This window comes from Aptenodytes forsteri, unplaced genomic scaffold (genome assembly GCF_000699145.1).
Source record: "Aptenodytes forsteri isolate BGI_AS27 unplaced genomic scaffold, ASM69914v1 Scaffold66, whole genome shotgun sequence".
Taxonomy (NCBI): domain Eukaryota; kingdom Metazoa; phylum Chordata; class Aves; order Sphenisciformes; family Spheniscidae; genus Aptenodytes; species Aptenodytes forsteri.
Genome location: NW_008795131.1, coordinates 2,113,898 through 2,135,181, shown reverse-complemented (window position 1 = coordinate 2,135,181; position 21,284 = coordinate 2,113,898). Strand labels below are relative to the sequence as shown.

General features: G+C 48.9%; 1 protein-coding gene across 1 annotated transcript in view; it reads right to left on the bottom strand.

Annotated features, from left to right (window-relative positions):
* The window catches only part of RPH3AL (rabphilin 3A-like (without C2 domains)), a 34,872-nt gene extending 13,921 nt beyond the window's left edge, over positions 1-20,951 (bottom strand). The window contains exons 1-7 of the mRNA XM_019471791.1: positions 20,910-20,951; positions 19,332-19,370; positions 18,260-18,371; positions 16,718-16,861; positions 14,567-14,696; positions 10,454-10,540; positions 896-1,070 (exon numbers count right to left, since the gene is read on the bottom strand). Of these exons, the coding sequence (XP_019327336.1) occupies positions 896-1,070; positions 10,454-10,540; positions 14,567-14,696; positions 16,718-16,861; positions 18,260-18,371; positions 19,332-19,368 (685 nt within the window). The 5' untranslated portion in view covers positions 19,369-19,370; positions 20,910-20,951. The remainder of the gene's footprint in view (positions 1-895; positions 1,071-10,453; positions 10,541-14,566; positions 14,697-16,717; positions 16,862-18,259; positions 18,372-19,331; positions 19,371-20,909) is intronic.
* Positions 20,952-21,284: the final 333 nt, after the last annotated feature.

Sequence of the window (21,284 nt, the reverse complement as noted above, 5' to 3'; positions counted from 1 at the left end):
CACATGTGATACAATGGTCTACTTCAATCAAGGTCTACCTCAAAGAACAGGGACGTTGAGTGCTGAAGCTAATAAATCTTCAGGCTTGTCAGTCCTCTGGCCCCAGCCCTGCACAGGGCCAAGTTAATCACACCTTCTCCAAGACACATTTAAAGAACAACTCAGCTCTGAGCTCTCCATGCTGCAAACCTCAGCCCCCTCCCCAAGGCCTGGGGAAGAAGCTTCGCCCTTTGCTGGTCTCACCTGCCTGGGAGGGTTCTGACACAAAAGGACACAGCCAGCATCAGCTCGCTCCTGCGCACTGACTGTAGAAGACTATGTCTGCCCACTTGCTCCAGGCCCCAGGAAGACCCCAGGGAGATGCTGGGGGTGTAATTTCTAAGCCAGCTCAAAGCGACTTGAGGTATCTGCCCAATGGTGCTCTGTGGAGCAGCTGAAGCAAGGAGCAAGCAGCCCCAAGGAGGGAGGGAATCAGACCAGCCTTTTGTCAGCCTTGGCTGCACAACAATGTCCATCAGTGGCACCATCCTACATAGTTCAGCAGGAGGAGCTCTTTGGGCTGCAGTCTACTTCAGGTGTCTGCTTCCCTTGGCAGTCCCAGCAAAACAGTGGGGGCTGCAAGGAGTGGTGGAAAGCAAGGGTGAACTGAAGGACAGGGAGTCCAGGAGGACTGGGGCTAGGCTGGGCCACCAATCTGCACTTAAATAACAGTGAAACCTGAAAAGCATACCATAGCCAACAAAAACCACCACTGCCCACATGGGAACCACAGCACATCCTGTTGGCTATCCCCTACCTCTACCAGAGAGCTTCCCCTATTAACTGAATCTTGCTAGCAACAGGTTCTTCTCCCCCTCTCCTCGCCTGTTTCCTGGGCAAGGAGCAGACAACCAACCTTTTCCCCTGGCCCAGGTGAAGGATCGGCTGGTCCCGACGCTCTCTGCCTCCGGCACGGCTGGCTCGCTTTGCCAAGGCTGCGAGGGCAGCTCACTGGATTTGCTGCTGCTCTTCAAAGGCGTGATGTACTTGGGCAGCCCTTTGTAGAACCACGCACCGGACCTTTTCCAAACCTGTTGGAGATGGAGACACACCACCTTAAGCCTGGGTTTTTACAGCAAGAGAGCACAACCAGCACCAAATGAGCTCCCCACCAAGCTCGGCCCAGCCACTCCTTCTGAGCTACCTTGACCTCACTCAAACACTGGGGGGGTGTCAAGCCTTCCAGCCCACAAAGCCCAACAGTTCCCCTGCGCTCTGCAACTACCACAGCACCCCAAATTCCGCCCCATACATTGTCAGCCCAGCTTCACCTCGGTCCCTCTTCCTCCACTAAAAAAATCACAAATTTGAATGAGCAACAGGCACAGATTGAAGGAGGAGCAGAGGGTGATCGTGTAAACCACAGAGCTTCTTATGTTCTCCGGGTCAAGACTAGATGTTTCTCTGATGCCATGCTTGAGTCAAACGCACGTTCCCACCAGGCTTACTACAAGGATATCGGGATGAAGTTCCCTGGCCTGCACTAAGCAGCAGGCAGTTCAGATTCTGCATCTGTTGCTTTCCCTTTCCCATTGGGAATCCACAAAAAGAAAAGCTTCCCAGAGAAAGCAGGCACGTGCCATTGGTGGCCATAGCCCCAAGCACATGCTTTGCTTAGAGTAAAACAAGTCTTGCACTGGCTGGAGGGGCAGCAAGTCCTGACAAGTAACTCCTCCCGGGACGGTTCCTCAGCCTGGGTCACTGTACTTCAGAGAGAATCAAAGACCGGCAGCAGCTGGGGGATGCAAGCAGCAATGCCAGGACAGCAGAAATGCTGCCTCGTGCCGTACCGAATGGCACAACCTTGGCATTCATTTCACAGAGCAGTTCAGGCCAAGCCAGATCATTGAACGAGTGTGCTTGAAAACCCCAGAATGAGAAGAATGACACACAAATAACCTGAACCTGCAGCAGGAAACGGACTGCGAGCACTAAACTGTAGTATCTCCTGTAAGAACGCCCTCTACTCTCCAATTTAGTTTTAACGCAGCTTATGATGAAGGAGCTCTATTAAGTATATTTAATATAAAGCCTGCTGTGAGACAGAGGAAGGGAAAAGGACGGCAGCTCAGACAAGGAGAAATGGCCTCTAAAAACCTAATTCTTTCATGCCTTCCAGCAGTCTAATAATGAGCTAATGAGACAGGGCAAAAATAAGTTAATATAGTAAAAACATCATTTTCTATTTCATGCAAGGGGGTAGAAATCTTGCATTTCTGTTCAGAGTAAAGGAGATCATCAGTGTTTCTACTCCAAGTTCCCAAAGCATTTTGCATATAGTATCACCATGATGGCAATGGGTGCAAATGCAGATACCCCTAATTACAGCAATACGTTTGCAATTTGCATTTAGGGCTTAATCAAAGCAGAGGGCTTTGATAATGCCAGTGACAACACCTGGCACTCATGAGAAGTTCTTCTCATGCAGGCACAAAAAGCAGGACACCACCACCGCCATTTCACTGATGGGAGGAGATTGCTCAGCAGGTTGCCCGGTTCCTAGTCCAGAGCCATCAACACAGAGAGCTAAAATCTCTGTGTTTGGGCTCTTGAAAGCCAAGTGAAGGCGATCTGAATTCAGAGGGGAACCTGGGAGTATGCTTTTTAAAAGAAGAGCACCCAGCAGAAGAAAGTAGAGCATCGCTGTGACCCAGCACACACGTCGGTTACTGTAAGAGTGCAAGAGAGAAGCTTGCATGCACCACAGCAGGATGTAGAAACCAGGAGGTGAGAGCACCCTGCAATTACACCAACATTTTCCTTCTGGGTAACAGCCCAGCAGGACGGTGAGTCTGCCATCCAAGCAAAAAGCTGGGAAGCGAATTCCCCAAAGGAGAGAAGACTGCAAGTTCTTCTTCTATAGAGGGGGCGTTGGCAGGCAGGACACTTTACCAGCTCCTTCACCAGCATGCAAACAGCCAAAACAGTGACCCAGCCAGTCGAGGCACAAGCTGACCCAGCTCCTTCTGTCCCCTCTGCTAGCACATAGGGACTGTACAGCTTGCACAACAGCACTCGCCGGTGCAGCACAGAGACCCTGGAGGAACGTGCTCTGCTATCCCCACAAAACCAAGAACTGGGAAATGCAATATGTTTTTTAAATCTGGGACAGAGATCTCTACGCGGAGCTTAGCCCTCTGCAACTCAGGTAAACATACACGATTGTGTATGTGCCCAGCTGCAGGCTGGGCAAGCCCTGGTCTCCCTTGTCTCAGGAAGGCAGGAGGCCTCGGGCGCAGCTGCACACACAGGACACAGGAACTACTGCAGCCACGGGGTTTGCACCCCGATCAGCGCCACGGCTCAAGGAGGGCAGGTTGTCCATCCGCTGCCGCACACTGGGTAGCTAGGGCACATGTAGCTTCCCCGCACAAACTGCCAGGGAGGAAGCAACCCTTTCTTACAGTTGTTCTCTGAACAGACCTTGCAACATCTGTAATTTAATTTGAAGCACTGAAAAGACCTATTATCTTCAGGCAAACTACAATTTAGGCACACCATAAAACCAATCAGACACAGCAAGGATTGCTGTAAGAAAAGGCTGGTCACCCCCAGGTTTCTCACTACCCCAAAGCAAGTCCAGTTATAGAAAGAGTTAATGATATCACACACCCAGCTCTGACGTAGTAATACTAGTATAAAATTGATTCTATGCATACATATTCACTTTAAATTGGTGCTTCTAATAGAGTTTGGTCTCATTACAGCAGTACTGAAATTGTTTTGAGATCAGCTCTAAAATAGCTGCAGCAAGATGCTCTCCCCTATATTAATTTAGTACCTCTGCTCCCCCCAGGTTAGCAGCGTGCCCCATCCGAAATGACTGCGGTTCACATTCTGTTCTGCACATGGGCACACAGGTTAGTTTTAGCATCCATGCATCAAAACAAATCGATGTTGCTGACTGCTATTGATGGTAGTTTCATTGATCGCAACAGTGGCCTGACAGCAAAGTTCTTGCTTGATTTTAAATTAATAAATCTATAACAGCACTTCGAGAATAAAACTCCTGTTTATCAGCATGAGTTTGCTCTTTCCAAGGAGGAGAGAGTTTTGCTCCCACCAGTCCCATTGGCACATAAGGTGAAATCCAGCCCCCACGGCAGCCTGAGTTTGGGTGGAGCTGGAATTTCATCAGCAAGAGGGACAGCCAGTCCCTTCCAGTCTCTTGCAACAACACAATTTTAAGTAACATCGATCATCCCTTGTTCTGAGTGCTTGACAGAGGGGAGTAAAGATCTGTATCTGCATTATCCCAGATCAGGACGTGGTGGCCCAGCGTGTGGCTTGGGACAGAGCAGCCACACCATGGTTCACTGGCTGCAGCTCTCCCCAGCCCACCGCGCTCAAACTGGCCCAGCCAAACACAACCAAAATCCACGCTAAATATTGACTCCCTTCAGGCTCCTATCCTTCCGCCTCCCCTGACACCTAAACTACCCTAAAGCAAGGTGGGGGAGGACACGGGGGAGAAGAGCTATTTTAGCAACAGACTCCTTTTTTTGTTACTTCAAATCAATTTAATGGCCATGGCCATGGTAAGTCCAGAGAGCTCAATGCCTTTTATAACCCCAATAATATTCCTATTAAAGTTGCATCAAGCCATCATTATAGCTACAGGATGAGACAGTCAGAAGCAGATGCATATTTTTATCTAGCACATTCAAGTGCAGCCTGTAAATGGGACCTAACGGAGAATCACTGGGCCCTGGTGAAAACGCATGTTACTGCTCAAATGTCTCCCTCCTCTTTCTCCTTCTCTGAACATATAAGTGCTAAAACAAGTTCCTAAACAGAGAAAACATTAGGACTTGCTGATGAAGGGACATGGTCACAGCTGAAGGAATCATAACAAACACTTGCAGCCCTCTCGGAGTTCGCTTCACCAAGCCACGAGTCCCTCAAACAGAGATGCTTAGAAAGGGTCTTAGCTGCAAAGCCAGATTTTGCTCTACCACCTACTGCTTGCCACGCAGTAGCTGTTCTCATTCTGCACCCCCCTTCCTTCGCAGCAGCCCAGGCTGGGCTGTGCCAGAGGAAAATAGCTCCCTTTAGCTTCCCGTGCTGACACCAGCGTTATTGGCTCAATCCCCCAGCAGCCGAAAGGCAGGGGAGCAGGTTCTCGTGGGCTACAATGCTTAATGAAGAGAAAGGCACCTGCAAATGCAACCACCCTGGGAGGACTTCGTTGCCATTGCCCTCACGCAGCACATGCCCACACACTCACTTTGTCCCAGCTCTCCACCATGGCTCTGGCACGCTGCAAACCACCACTGGCAGGAAGAAAGAGCAAGCGCTCTTCAGCTTCATTATTTGCATTCATCTGCTTTTCCATAACACAGAGATTTCCAATTACATTATTTACAGCAATCTGTTGTCAACTCCCACATTCAGCACTTGAGGATGAAGAAAATTAAAAGGCAGTGAAATCGCTATTCGGAGCTTTGTTTCCGGAATAGCAAAATCTATCGCACCTCTGACCCCAACGTTTCTCAAGCTGCAATGGCTGCCAGCCTTCAACGATTTATCATTCCCCTCTCAATCAGGCCTCTTTTTTTCCTGTGGCTCTATTCTAGAGGACACTATTTTGAGTCTAACCACTTGCTACCACCCCCCAAAATAATATGGCATGCTATTGATGCGTTCTTTGAATTGCAAACAGGTGCACATCACTTCGATTCAATCCAGAATCACCCAAAATAAACACTCCCCTCCATCAGCATGGTATTTTGCCAAGAAATCATCATGCCAGGCAGGAATAACCCTGGGCTATGTTGGTTTATAATGTTCAAAATGGTATGAGTGTATATGTGAAAAGGGAAGCCCTGGGGGTAAAAGGGGAGGAGACAACTCCTTCCTTCCAGTGCAGTAATCCTCTTCCTCTGCATGGTTTATTGTGATAAACCAAGAAATGCAGCCAGCCATGAAAATGCCGTTTAGCGAAGGAGAAGAAATTAAAGGGAAAGTGAAGCAGAGAGGGCAAACTAAAACTTTAACAGGTCCCTGATAGCTGACACTCTCTTTCATATTTGATGGGGTTTAAAAAAAACTATCTCCCCCCACCCTACTTAAACTGTTTTCATTATTGCTACAATTTTGGATGTGTCAATTCAAATGTAAATGTGCACAAACGCTTCCAAGAGGATTTTAATTACGATGATAGCATCGCTAATTATGGATATAAAAAAAAAATATATATAAAGTAGTAATTCAGGAAGGTGCTTTGCAGAACTTGGTGGTATCAGTCAAAACAAGGCTGTGCAGAGAGTTAAACGGCTGGGCAGGGATTTGACAAAACACAGCAGGTCCCATTTCCCCTTCAGGCCAGGAGGTGACAGCCAGACTTCAGCCACATGCAACTAATTCAACATGGGCATTGCTGCCCAAGCTGTTATCAAGCTCACGTGCTCTGCCAGAGGCCTGGCAGCAGGGGATCATTCCAGCTGTATCGCAGCTCCTCCCAAGCAGTTTTTCTCCTCTGACAGCTGCTGCAATAAGCCCGTTTTGCTGGAGGACTTGCTCCCTGTCTGCCCTGCACTCTCATTCCCATGGGTGCATCACTGCTTCACTGCCAAGCTAGCAAACAGGCTCGCTGCAAACCTGTGGCCAACGTTTGCTGTAGTCAGGGATCAGCACCCCTGATCATGCCACGGGGACTTCATACGCATACAGAAACAGGACCGCCCTAAGGAGGATCAGCGCTCCACGCTCGGTCTCCAGAAAGGCAATGCAAGATGCAAAGCCAAGAAAGGCAATGCAGCACATGGAGGAGGAAAGAAGGAAGGGAGATTCTTGCCCTTGAAAGTGAATGTCAGCTTGACTGAATTTGCTTCCACCCTTGCTTGCCGGAACAATAAAACACAATCCACACCTGCTTTAATTCCACCACCCTCAAAAGACACTGCAAAGGAAAACATCCACAGAATCCTGGAAGAAGAAAAAGGTATTTTCAACAGATGCTTCTGCAAACAGCTGGGACAAGTGGTATCTCCAACAGGCCAGTTCTGGCCTAAAGCAGATGAGGTCTATCTTATTTCAGGAAGAAGAGATGCACTTATGACGCAGGGGTGTCTGCTGGTCCTTGGGGATGTTCTCTTTGCCAGGAGGAACATCCAGGCTTTGTCAGGTCCCAGCCGTGTGAGAACACAGTACTTTCCTCCCAGCACCTCTCTGGCAGCTCGGAGACCCTCACCCTGCATGTACACATCACGCTCGGCAGCTCGAGTGCTGCCGAACATGCCGTTTTGCTTCTGGATGATTGGGACGCAAGCAGCAGGCAGAATCCATTAATCACCTCCACTCTCCAGAAATAAGACAGTGTCAGAGCAACTTATTCCTCATTGCTATGCAGCACAGCCTTCCCAGTGGAGGTTTCTGAAGGAAACAGGAAGCAGCAAAGAACACTTCCGAATGGCTGAGGCTGGGATTCCCAAAAGGATCTACGGGCATCAAGCATTTAACTCCAACTGAAAAATTGATGTAAACAATAGCTCGTTACTTTGGTCTTCATTTTGACCCAGGCACACCGATGATTTAATCGTAACTGAAGCCAGCATAGATTGTGTCCACACAGCAAAAAGGGGAAGACGACTACCACGTGTCACTAAACTTACCCTAGCTTAAATCAAGCCTACAGGGATAAATAACAACAAGGAAGATGGAGGGATGAGAGCTTTAGCATGTATGAACAATGCTGCACGTTTTGGCTGTTAGCTGGTATATGTGAACGTCCAACCCCACCATCCTGACTTGACATCCTGGTGGGCCACAAGACTCACGTGCTCACTCAGTGCATGGCAAAGGCTAAAGGGGACAATTATACTCCTAGGCTCTTGCCCCAGCCAGATGACACTTAACTAACTCTAGCCAACATCATTTAGTCCATCCAGGTTTCCGAATGACCTCCCTTTCTCACTTCAGTACCTGACAGTCTCTCACTGAGTTGAGAGCTTCATAAATATCATGCCCAAATAGCTTGAGCGGTGGTTCAGAAAATTACAGACGGCGATCAAAGCACTGATGTGGAGGGAATCACCTAGCTTGGAAAAACCACATCTCACCACACCTGCTGGGGGGGTACTCAGGACCAGCATCAAACATTCACCCACTAGAGCTGGCCAAGTTTAGGGGCCTGAGCATGGCCTGACAAGTTGGGAGGTGTTGCCAGTGGCCCGGGACAAGCCTACTTTAAGCACGTGCTTTGTTGGCAAGGGCTAAAGAAGAACCTTGCTCAGTCACTCTGTGCATTGAGATGGGGAGAGAAGGGTGGTATTGGCTTGTTACTGCATCACACAACCCAAAGTGCTTCGGTGGCTTCCTGAAGCTCCCTGCCTGGAAATAAAATGGGGCTGATACCTACTCACCATGCAGGGGATTCACAGGTTAGACAGAAATGGGAATATCTGATCCCAAAGAGCAGACATCCATCTGCACTCATTGATGATAGCAAATATAACCTTCAGCAAAGAGCGTGGCCAAATGGGTTTGGTCCAGAGCAGATGGCAATACAAGACAGATCCAGATCACAGAAACAGACAGCAACAAGCAGCTGGTTGTGAACACAAGCCCTTAAAAGAAACCTGGTAATTTAATGCACGCCCTGTAATATCATGACACCTGAACCAGCTTCAGGGACTGCACTAGTACCAGCCATCAGCCTGAGGTCTAAGAGTCTCATCTCTTCCTTACACAGACTCTTAGGAAAGACCTGATCAAAGCCACTTTTCAGGCATTTATTCTGATATTGCCTCAACTTCCTTGCCCTGTCTGACATGCCTCAAGGCTTCTGTTAATTCTCAGTGCTTCCCTGCCTTCCCCCAAAATAAAAGCAGAGCATGTGGGAAGACAGAGGGGATGTATGACTTGATGCCTGACTGTGTGTCCACACTGTGACCCTTCCAACCTTCTCCTGGTCAGGACACCAGCACCACCGCAAACAAGAAAGGAGACAGACCTGAACCGACCTTAAAGAGAATAAAAAAAATAAAGATGAAGCTTAGGGTTGGGAGGTAAGATGAGGCTATTTTTTAGTTAGTCTAAGAGGGAAAGTTCCATCCATTTTCATTAGGGAAGCACTTTGGCCGTATCTCAGGTTTCACAGAGAGAGCAAGCTCTGAAGGTTACTGTACCCTCACACACTGGCAGCACATAACACTTACTGGACAGGTTAATATTCTTCTCTGTCTAGTGACCATGGCTCCTCATTATTTTTATAAGAAATAGGAAAAATTAACCAATTATACAGTGGGGATGAGAAAAAAAAATATAGAAAGAACAGAAAAAAAGAAATAAAGTCAATTTTAGTCCCATACCCATCTCCCTGCAGAACACAGAAAATCGCTTGACTTGCCTCACCCTCCATTTTGGGACCTCCATCTGGAATTCAAAACATCTGGATGATTCAGTGTATCAAATTATTAGCAATATCCAGGGAGCTGGAACGCTCTCTGCCTGCCCTACCCACACTGCTGCTCAAAAGTTAAAGGCCAGCAGTGTCCATGTACCCCTCATCCTACCTGAACATGAACTTCGCAAGTGCTCCCACACAGACAATCCCCTCCTATGTAAAACCTAAGCAATGCTAAGTTTCCACAACTAGTATAAAAAAATTTCAGCATCTCAAACACCTGCACAAATGCTCTCACTACACTTCAAAAATTGATTTAGCAGAGCACCCAGGTTTCACAGTTAGTTGCCGTGGTCAGAAATAGCTGCACTGGATTGATGTTCAAGGACCACAAGCAAAAGCCCAAAATAAATTGATGGGAACAAGGAAAAATCCTTCTGCAATCACAGAACAAATTCACTGACTTCACTTCACTGTAGAGCAGCGAGCCCTGATGTTGGCAGATGCTGGTTGGCAGACAAGAATTGAGGCAGGCCATTACTTTTTGCAGTGTAAAGTCAAGGATGAAGGATATAAAAATTTAGAGACCTACATTAGAAGTCTCACACACTGGCAAGTTATGGGATTTTGCAGGCAGGGAGGAAAACAGACTTAAAAGCTGCAATCCTAGTTATTTTTAGAGGGACAAATATTGCAGCTACGCTATAGATCTCTCTGGTTGTATTAAAGAACCAGTGTTAGCCAAGTTTATTTGCCACAGAACTAGGAGGGACAGTGCAGCAGCAAAAGGTAACAGTCTCTTTATGACCACAGCTATAAAAATTCCACAAAGCCATACAGGCTGCAGGGGCTGGTGTGGTTTTTTCCCTCCACCCTCTCATAAACCAAAGTTGTCATCGCTGTGTGTATTCATTGAGCCTGCCTGGCCTCCAGCCAAGCCTCCCAAACCCCATTCCAAGCTCCCCTCCCAGTGCACAGGCACAGGGAAGAGCCCACGCACACTCAGCACAGACTTGGGGCAGGTAGGTGCACGCTGCTGAGCCCCATCTCTCCACAGTTGCATTTTACCTCTCTCTGTTCACTGCAGATCTTGCACAACCAAAGAGGACGTTTCTGGGTTCCAAAGGTTTCTATTCCGCACTTGGTGCAAACTTTCTGAAACAAGGAGAGAGAAAAAACGGAAAAAAAAAAAAAGGTGGCGTTAGCAACTCCCCACAGCCATATAGCCCTCGGAGAGAGAAGGTCAAGAAGCATCTGTCCCAGCAGTTCTGTTCTGCTTTCCTTAAAAACCTAAAAATGGCACAATTTTCTTATTTATCCTGGAGAACCACTGATCGCAGGAAGCTGCTTCAGGTCTATATGGACATGAGACAAAGGCAAATCTACAGCACAGCCCTTGACTGCAGGGTGAGAAAAGAACTGGCCAGGGCAAATCAAACCCCATGACCAATAGGCTATTTCTAGGACGTTTTTTTTTTATTCCTCTAAATCCTAAAACCCAATCACTGTGGCATGGAAAGCAGCTGTAACCAAGTACAAAACAAGCACGAGTTTGTGCAAGACTGGAAATCCTCTCCTCCCTTCCCTCACATACGTAGTCTTAAACCCCACAGCTTCCCCTCCATTTCAGCACGCACTCAGAAGCTATTGATTTGCGGCTGCTTAGGAAGCGGGCACAACCGTGCCTACATGCACGTTTCCTGAGCAGAATGCTTGATAGCGCCGCACGGCCTCTGTTGCTGCACAAGGGAACTTTCATGTCTCCGCTGGCCTTACAAGCCATTTACAACCTGAATCACCTAATATTATATAATGAAGCTGATGTGTATCAGGCTTGGCTTACAGCTTGAATGAGAAATTGGATAATTCTTTGATCCTCACAGAGCAAATGCCACTCACAAGAGGGCCCTGGAGAGCAAAACCTTGCTTAGAGAGACGTGAATTTAATCTCCCCAGCTAAGGTTTTACATATCCCCCTAACCAGGCTGCTTCTCCTCTGAGCCAGGAGGTCTGTGTCCAGGGACGAAAGTCTCAGTGGCTCACTCAGCCCTCAGTGCCCACGTCTGGAGGAGGACAGCGGCAGAACGATGGTACCTGAGGCAATGGCTTCATTGCATGAATAAACGCACCCAACTATTTTGGTCAGCGTAGCCCAGAGGCATGTCTGTCCCTGACTCATGCTGCACAGAAAGTGGAAGGCAGCACCACCAGCCCCACAGAGGTTGGTGCTCCTCTCCATCTCTCTGTTCCTGTCCTCGCCCTCATCCTCCCAGAGAAATAAGGAACAACCTCTTGGGTCTGGTGCATCAATACTCAACATGGTGCTACCCAAGCCAAGAGGGATTGCAGATACAATTAGCAGACACCACATGAAATACCCCAAATTCTCCCTCCCTCAAACCAAAACCTGAGGGAGCAACTCAGTCTTAAATACCCTCAAAGATCCCAATCCCCACACGTATAGCACATTCAAACACTCCCTCTAGTGGAAGTTTTCCAAGCGATTTTATTCCTAGCCATAAATTTTGAAAGTTCCATAATAAAATGGGGCTTTCCTCCTCCCCTTCTCTGCAGACTAGCTGGAAAATTGAGCATCACTCACAACCCCTCAGAAGAAGACATAAAAATCAAGGACATGAAACGCAGCCCCATTCCTCATTAAATACAAGATAAAGCACTTTTCTTCTCCTACTTATACTTCACCTTTTATACATGATACTGATACCCTCTGCATGGTAAATGACATGTTATGCTTTGTCTAACTACTGCTATTGTTAACACATCTGGATTTGCATAAATCTTTGTCTTGCCATAATGCATGTATTTCTAAGATAATAAAAACTAATATTAAAAATATTCTTCATAAAACAGAAAGTGGCGCTTAGAAAATCCACCGGGCTACCAGAAATACAGAACCTCTATTTAGCAGAAGGGACTTGCTGAAGGTAAGTTCTTTGCTATGTTTCAGATGCATCATTACAACAATTCCTGTTATTGAATTAGGCTGCAGTGAGACGGTAACAGAGCAATGCTAGCAAGAAAAATATGAACTTTAAAAATCCATAATTCCCTGACAAGTCATTGCTTATTGCACACAACACTGCACGAATGATGGATATCCCTGGACGAGAGGGAACAAGCTTAAAGTAACAGTCCACTCTGTGTGCTCTGCTGAAGGGTTGACTGTTCCCCAAGTTCACTCCACAACATTAAAAAGCAGCAAGGGGAGAAGCCCAGGGCACCCAGTCAGCATTGCCCTGAGCTTGCACACAGCTGAAAAGTGCAGCCAAGCTGAAAGCAGCTGCAAAATGCACACTGGAAAAGTAGGGTCTCACCTTAAATCAACCTGGATATGAATCCTCCTGAACTGCCCAACAGACTCCACACATAAAGGGAATAACCACAAAAAAAACCCCAGCCCTTCTCTGGGGTTTTCTGGTCACAGCCCTCCCGAAGCCTTGGGCTCACACAGCCCCACTAGCTGGAGGGGTTACTACCTGCAACTGCAAACGGACAGGGCAGGGAAGTGTCCGTGCCAGCTTTTGCCTCCTCATTAGTGTACAAGGCTCACAGGAAGAAGGTTAGAAAGTGCTGTGGCAATGTGACCTAGCTGGCTTCAGACAAGGTGAGAGCGGAATCACCAAGGAAAGAAGGTACGAATACAGCACATCCTGTTATTCCATGTGCTTGAAATTCAGGAAACAGTTAGCCGTCTCCTGTCTGCCATCCAGCCCTTTATTCTCCACAGACACGTGTGCACAGAGCCCATGCTCCTCTCCAAGAGAGCTGCCCTGTAGCTCCTGTTTAAACCAGACCTTTCACTTCCCAGTACTTTACCGCTGCTTCCTTCCCCACCCCTTCCTAAAAAGCTACTTTATCCCTGGCTTAGGACTCAGGGGGGGTTCAAAGATTTGCATTTACTTTCCCAGTCACTGCCTTACAAACAGTCCTCTGCATAACCCCTGCCTCAGTCAAGCTACTTCTGCAAATTGGATCTAGTGGAGAAACTCACTCGACAGCAAAGGCAGCACAGCTCACAGCAGCTCCCTGCCCAGCGAGCACGTATGGAGGGATGCTGGGGCACCTCCCTTTCCTCTCTTACAAGAGCTCTAAGCCCAGCAGTGCTGCAGCCAACCGTGGACCAGTGCAGGCCCAGCCCAGCAGCCTGCTCTGCATGAGAACTGCATCTCACAAACTCCAGCAGTGCCAGCACAAAAGGTTCTCCATCGTGGCCTGCATGGCTGCTTAACCACAGAGGTGCCAACATGCACCACTCCATGGTAAAGGAGCAGGTTTTACTAAGCGCTGTCCTGTGGGCTCCATGGGACAGGGTGGGTGACACGGGTAAACGTCTCCTTGGCTCCAGTACTCACCAGAGACAGAGTCAGCACAGGCTTCTCCCTTCCACCCTACCACCAGCAAGTCAGAAACACTCCTGCACCCAGCAGGTACCCTCACCTCTCCCCAGGCAACACGCTGAGGCAAAGCCACTTACAGAGGTATCTCCCCAGGGAAAGATGGGCTTCAGGTGCAGGAAAAACAGCCTCCCAGCAGAGGGAGGATAAGGTGGTTGCCTTGGAGATCATAATCTCCACAGTAATACAGATTAACCCATTGGCTGCAGAGTCTAGACAAGCAACAGTCGTCCCCCAGGGCATTGGCAGGACAGCAGTCTCCCTGCAAACTGATGCTGCCTTTCGAACAGCATGTGTGCAGTCCTGCCGACAATATACACAAACACAGGCAGTCATTGATGCACAGGCTTATTTATGCATCAGGGTTGGAAACCTTACACTGGTTTGGAACTTGAAGATTGACTTGAGTCCTCTGAAGAGACACGTTACTGGAAGGTCTAAGGGCAGACCTTGCAGTAAATAACAGTAAAGCACACAGACCCTTTTATGAGTTGCCTCTGAAGGACGTATGTTTCTGCCCCAGAGTGGGAGATGCAGAGGGGGCTGATGCACCCCATCTCAGCACTAAGTGCAGTTTAGGCTCTTTAGGATCCTGAGGAGTAAGATAACCAGGGTGCAAGAGAAAACCTGATGGTCTGACAGCACCGACCTAGATAAGTGGGGCTAAAATAACTCTGCAGAGCTACCTAGCTTCCAAGAGGCCTGGGGGCCTTTTCTGGACAGATTTGCTATCGGAAACAGGCAGAACCTGTGTGACCAAACCCACCTTTTTGCAATCCTGACAAAAGACCGACGTGCTGCCCAGCAGCCCAAGCAGTTCACCGCAGAGCAGGCACTGAGAAAGGCCATTCCCCATCGCGTTCTTTCTCATGTTCTCCAGCCGCTCCACCAGGCGCCTGCAGGGGAAGAGGCAGAGCAGAGGTCACAGTAATCACCTTGGAAATTGAAGCACATGGTACTGAGGCATGCCAAAAAGCTGCCAACGTGTGCTCCAGACTCAGCCTACCTTTGCTGCTTCTGTGCAGTTTTGGGCCCCTTGCTGGTACCATATGTACTTTCACTTCAGCCTCTGCACTCAGTGTTTCCTATCAGCTGGCTCTCAGTCTTCAGGGGATACAAACCCCTGTAAGTCCATCTACCGACACTAACCAAGCCCAGAATAATCAAAATTGCAAATACCACTGACAGGCCTGACTCAGCTAGTAGGTGCAGGGCAGACAGCTCACAAGAGGGGCTTGGTCCCACACCCTTCAGGAGCTCAGTGTCACCTGGGCCACACAGCCTCAGCACGAAGATTTCCTGCTTGTAGAGCAAGAAAAGCTTTTAGTGCTCGGAGCAGGGCAAGTCAAACAGCACCGGGAAAGGGCTTAGACCTGCCAAGCCCTGCTCCGTTTTTACATATACCCCCTGAAAGCAGCACTGCAGGCACATGACTTGCCCACATCCCATTAGAAGCAGGAAGGCCAGACTGAAGCCATCAGACCAAAATGAGCCCGGCTGCAGTACAGGAATGCCAGTAACTGCTCCCTGCTTCGTTCGACAGCCCGCTTGGAAGACAGGAAGCCCGTATGTATGCACAATGTCCGTGGCAGCAGGACTACGAAAGGGAAGGAAGGCAGGATAAGCAATTAGGATGCAGGATGTGGAGAGCATGCAGAGCAAGGCTGCTGTCATGAGATCACTGCTTGGCAATTCTCAGGCATCCATTTGTAGACAGGAACAATAACAGCCAGGCCATTTATCAGAGGCAGTGACTAGCCGCAGCCATGCGCATGCATGCGGCTCAGGGAGGAAACACAATCCTGCTATCCACGCAACCCCATTCTCATTAGCGCTAACGTCCCATCAACCAAGTCCCATACTGAGAGGAAGGCAAGGTCTGTTTGAAAGAGGTACTGCCTATAGTGATGAGGTCAGACAGCACAGCCAGGCTGAGCCATCATTAGTGGATTTATGATCCTTGACTTCAGCACAAGAGAACTCCCAGGAGTTAACAAAGGCATTTCAGAGAATGCTTCAGCAAGGCTATCGCTTTCTGCAGCTATACCAACAACCGCACGGGAACGATCGGCTCCTCAGGGTCGCTGGCTGCTTCTGGCGCTGCTGGGGTCTCCCGTATATATCACACAAACATCACTGTCAGTTTTCGTTAGCACTCACTAATGTGCACTGCACAGGGACAGAGCAAAGCGCAGGGGCAGGAAGCTGGGCCTGCTGGACACAGGATGGGAGTCACTGGGGCTTCCTGTCTCACGAACACCTAACCCTGCTGGGAAATGCTGTGTTAGGACTGCCAAACTCCCCGGCTTTAAAGGCCGTCAGTATAGGACAACCACAGACACAGCTGAGGCCAGACCTCCAGCAGGACTGAAAGCACATGGGAATCTGCAGCAGCAAAAGGATGCCCATAAATTAAATAATTCAAGCTAGCAAACCCCTTCCAGAGGGCTCAGCCAACTAGAACATGAACTCATTCACTGCTCCAGGCAAAATCCCAGGGGGCTGCAGCAGACAAGGGAAAACCTAACTGTGCTGCCAGCAGCGGTTTGAGCCGTGCCGTCCACTAGCAGTGGGTGCAGCTGCACAGCTCAGCATCTTCCCCAGCCTCTTCCAGGGCCGCTGGGGCAGCTGCCTTAGCACAGGCTGCATTTACCAGGGACTGTGTCAGTGGCTGCAACCACAGCAAACCCCAAGGCTCAAAGAAGGTACGAGAAAGGCTTGAGACATGGAGAGAAGGAAAATATCACATCCTTCGCAATGTTCATCACCTCCAAACAAGCAACATGGGAGGGGAAAATAACTGACCTAAGGGATGCTCTGACTGATGGAGGCTGAGCTCAGGCAGCTGGGAGAGCCACTCCTCTGTCTGCACTGACCTTTCCTTCTGAGGGAAGGGGACAAATGAACGTGACTGTACCCAATGCGCTGCTGCTCGATGATGTCCAATTTTTCCGCCTTGCGGATGACTTCCAGAATGACCTCAAGTTCCTGTGGGCTCAGAGCCTGCATCTTCCTCTGCTTCTCAGTCTGGAACGTGTGCACCGACCAACCCGTCTGGAGCCTGTGGGAGGGGGTGGAGGTTAGAATTAAGCTGTGAAAGGAAAGCGCAAATCCCCTGACCTGCCCCACAGGCCAAACCTGCCAGGCACACAGAGTCTGTGTCAGCCTTCCATCAGAGAAGCCTGTTCCCTGGTTAACACCCAAAGCAGGAGTCTCTTCTCACTGACCAGATCACCACGTCACTCCTCCAGCAGCACTGAGTGCTGTCTCTGCGCTGTCTCTCCCTGCCCTCTCATTTCCCTTTCTGTTCCAGTTTGTATTTTACCACTCCATGTCCTCACTCCTGTTTGACTCAGCCCATAAAGAAAACTAGTGCACCTAGGGGTGGCTATCCTGGGGGTACCCTTGCAGAGGTGGGTACTGATGCCAGACACCACAAATGCCAACAGCAGACTCCAAAACACAGGGATTACCTGCACCCTCCTCCCTCCAGATCACACATTTCTAGGGTCCTCAGTTCAAACACACAAATCACCAGGCACGCTTGGAAATACAAATTTGGCAACTTCCTCCCTTGGTCTAACCCAGGCCCGCACGAGGACTTTAGCAAGCCACTTCCCTCCGTGCCTCACATACAGCAGCTGACATTTCTCCTTAGCTCACTTGGGGATAGGCGGGAGCTTTCACAGCTCAATTAATTACCATTCAGTAGGGGTTTAGAGGTCACTGGATAAAGTCATGGCTGCTAGCAGAATGCAGGGCACTATCAGACACAGCTGTCTTAATAAGGCTTTCAGGTAGAGGCTGGAGAAGTGGCAGTGGCGTGCACTGTTCACACTCAGGCAGTCCCCTCGGACGCAGGGTGACCTCCTGTTTTCTAACACTCTGCAGCGGGCTGACCCCAGGGGTTCAGACAAGAGCAGAGGTGGCAGCGGCATGGTACTGGCTGCCAGAGAAGGAAAGCATCCAAGAAACAAATGCAGTTCTAGTGCTTGACTCATCTTCATCCCTTTTGTCTTTAGGTTATGCAGTAATTTAACTTCAGGGGAAAATGAGATCAAATGACAAGTTCCTAAAACAAAAGAGTGCTGGCAGCTGGGGGATGCTATCAATTATATTTAGGGTGCTGCACAGATAAGAGCCTGCCTCCAAGCCCTTCCTTTCACCCAGGGGAGGGCTGGTGGGATGGACTCCCACCACGCACCAGCTGCGCTGCAAACTCCACTGCAGGCGGGCAGCTCCGGGCAGCAGCCAAGGATCGAGCCCCAGCTTAGCAGGCTCCTGTCCCACCCAAGCAGCACATTTCTAGGGTACAGAGGGGTCTGCGTGACAGGCAAATTCCTGCCTCCCAACCAGGCTGTGGATGAGGCTGGTGGGCCAGTGCTCCACACAGATAATGGGAAACCGTTCAGGCCAGAGCTGAGGCTGGAAGGAGAGGAGGGGGGTGGCGAGGACTCACTTGGCACGCAGTGCCAGCTGCCGGTCGTTGGGGCACACCCACTGGCCTGTCCCGCTGCCAAAAATCGTGTCAGCCATGGCACCAGGTTGGGGAGGAGAGGCAGGGATCACACCTGTAAGAAGCAAACACCAGCACTGAGCACAGCTGCCACCCCACCCTCAAGAAAGCACAGGGCAGCACTTGGCACAGCCTTATTAACCATCCCGAAGGGCCACTTTTGTCTGGCAAGCAAAACAGAGGTGATCCGCCGGTGTCACACACAATGGAAGCAGACAGACTATCACCCACAGACAGCAATAAAAACATACCATCATCCTCATAAAATATAAGCCACTAAATACCTTCAAATGCCTTGAAGACAAGGCTGGAAGTTTAGAATTTATGGTACTCTGAAAAAAAGCCAGAGACACTTTGTCAGTTCTGATTTTTCATTTCAAACTAGAGAAAAGTGTTGTTTGTAAGAATAATCTCTGCCCCATCATCTCTAGAGCTCCAATGCTGCAGTACTGACACAGAAAGCCACTCTAAAGGACACAAAGAAGCTACATTTGCTTTTTTTTTACCTCTTAATGGGGTAACAAACAAAAACCCACGCGACAATCAGCATGAATAGTGGCAAGTCATTTCGTTCATTAAATCTGCCTCCATAATAGCCTGATATTTATAACTACAGCCTACAATAGCAGCTTGTTTGCATTCTCTGATGTTTAAGACAGCAACTCTTGCAGCAGATCTCCTCCTGCAGCTCCTGTAACCAGCACGGTCACACCAGTGGTTCCCTGTGTTCAATGACAATTTCACTGTGAACTGATCAGTAAAGGCAGCAAGAGCCAACTTCCACACGCTCATGGGAGAAACACATCCCCAAAAGGGACTTTGCAGCTAAACAGTTCTGAGTCCTACCAGCAGCTCAGATGAATGGAAAGCACCAAGGGACAGACACAGCCAGAAGATTTCAGTGGAGGCAAAACTAGTCTTGATGTACCGAGCTTTTCTCCAGCTGGATTTGCTCTCCAGCAGAGCAAGTGTCTCACAAGCCCTAACGCATAAATTTCCAGGTATTAATACTTACCTTCCCCAGAACAGACACTTGCCAGCTTTGAAACCATACCTGCTGGGCAGAGATAACGTGTTTAATGCTGTTTGGCAAACACAAATCAAATACAATAACAGGCAAGGTATATCACCTGCCAACTGTGCAGCAGTTCCCAAGAAAACACATGCTCCAGTCTCTATCCACAGCACATTTACCCCAGCAGTGCCCGTGGTTCAGTGTGCCACACCTACGCTTGCTATCTACTGCTGACACACAGAGCTTTCTGCTTCTGTGCCAGGCACGGAGGCATCACAGGCTGCACGGCCTTGGCCCTCTTACACAGGCAGGGACGCAGCTTGTGCAAATCGATCTCTCTCTCCCTACGCTGAGCTCACACGTGCCACACACGCCACACTCACCCCCCGGCACAGAAACACTAACCCACGTTAAGAGAACTGACAGCTATCTCCTGCCAAACCCCAGGTCAGCCTTGAGAGCCAAAATGGTTACAAGCAATGAACCAGTTCCCTCCTCTCTGACCATCCAATTTCTGGAGAGAGTCTGAAAACTCAGTGCTTACAACAGGCAGGAGAGGAGGAATTCCACACGAAGCACAGATTTCTTTCGGTGCAACGGAACAGAAGTATAAAAAGGGTGAAGGCTCTAACAATTCAGCATAATGCTCAGCAGCACAGTCTGACTGTACAGCAAAGTGAGGCATGGAGAAGATGGGAGGCTGCAGGAAAGGTTTGGCAGAGAAAGAGGGTTGAGACAGGAAGGACAGACAGAAGTGTCGCCCACAATTTTTTAAACCTTTACTACATTAGTCAAGGTGATCACTTTTGAAAGGGATCATCCCTAGAAGAAATCCTTAAACCCTGGCATCTTCAATTTACCAACTACTTTCCCTGCTCTGCTCAGTGCCACACATGCTGTGGGTTTGCATTTCCATTTTGTCCCAGAACACCTCCTGCTCTTTTCTTCTTCTTCACGATCTCAAGCAAGGAGAGAATGCAGTCCCTGCACACGTCCCACAGCGGCTCACACACAGGGGAGCAATCAAGCATTAACAGCAAAAGAATACGGAGGCTCCCGCCCCCAGTTCAGTGTTAAAAGCAGAGAGAACCTACAATTTCACACAGAATGGCTGACCTGGGATTTTCGAGATATTTTCCAAGCCTGTGATGTGTTGTTACAAGATTATATGCACATGTACCCACACACACACAAATGCATATATTAAATTACTCTTCAGACACACCACCTACTCCTCCCTCCCACTCACGCACACCTGAAGAATAGCACAGCCCACACACTCAATGACCACTGGCGAGGCTGAATGCACACAACCATACCGACGTGACCAGTGCTTAGCAGCTGTGGGATGTTTAGCATAAAAGCTAGAGCTGGAGATAAGCCCCATACCATGGTCAGGGCAGAGGAGTTTGCTTTGCCAGCAGTTGTGCTTTCAGGGTGGAAAGCAGTGCTGAATACATCTGCCCCTCCTCTGCAGAGCTTTATCTGCTCTAACAGAGCTGAAGGCAAGTCAGAATAGAGCACATCAGTTAAGTATTTTTCTCAGGAGAGACCTAAACACATTCTCCAACCTCATACCACAGTGAGCTTTTCTCAGCGTGACTGAACAAAAACAAGCAATGTCATGCTCTTTTGCCTCTTGTTACTCAGCATATGCTTTCTGTTCTCCACCACTCCCTGAGCAGCATCTGCAAAGAGAGAAGGAAAACAAAACACAGCCTAGAGATCCATCATATCCCAAAACAGTCTTCGGATAGATTATTCCCTAAAATATTTACAGGAGCATTTTCTTACAGCAGCGTTGGGTATCTGCTGCTCCCTCTGATATAAACTGGCATTGCAGGTGGCTTTGCACCTTTGCCTCTGAAAAAAGCCCGGTGTGGTTTGACACAACTACCTTGGAGAAGGAAACAAGAATGACATGGGACTGCAGGCCACAGTCTGCTGGGGCAG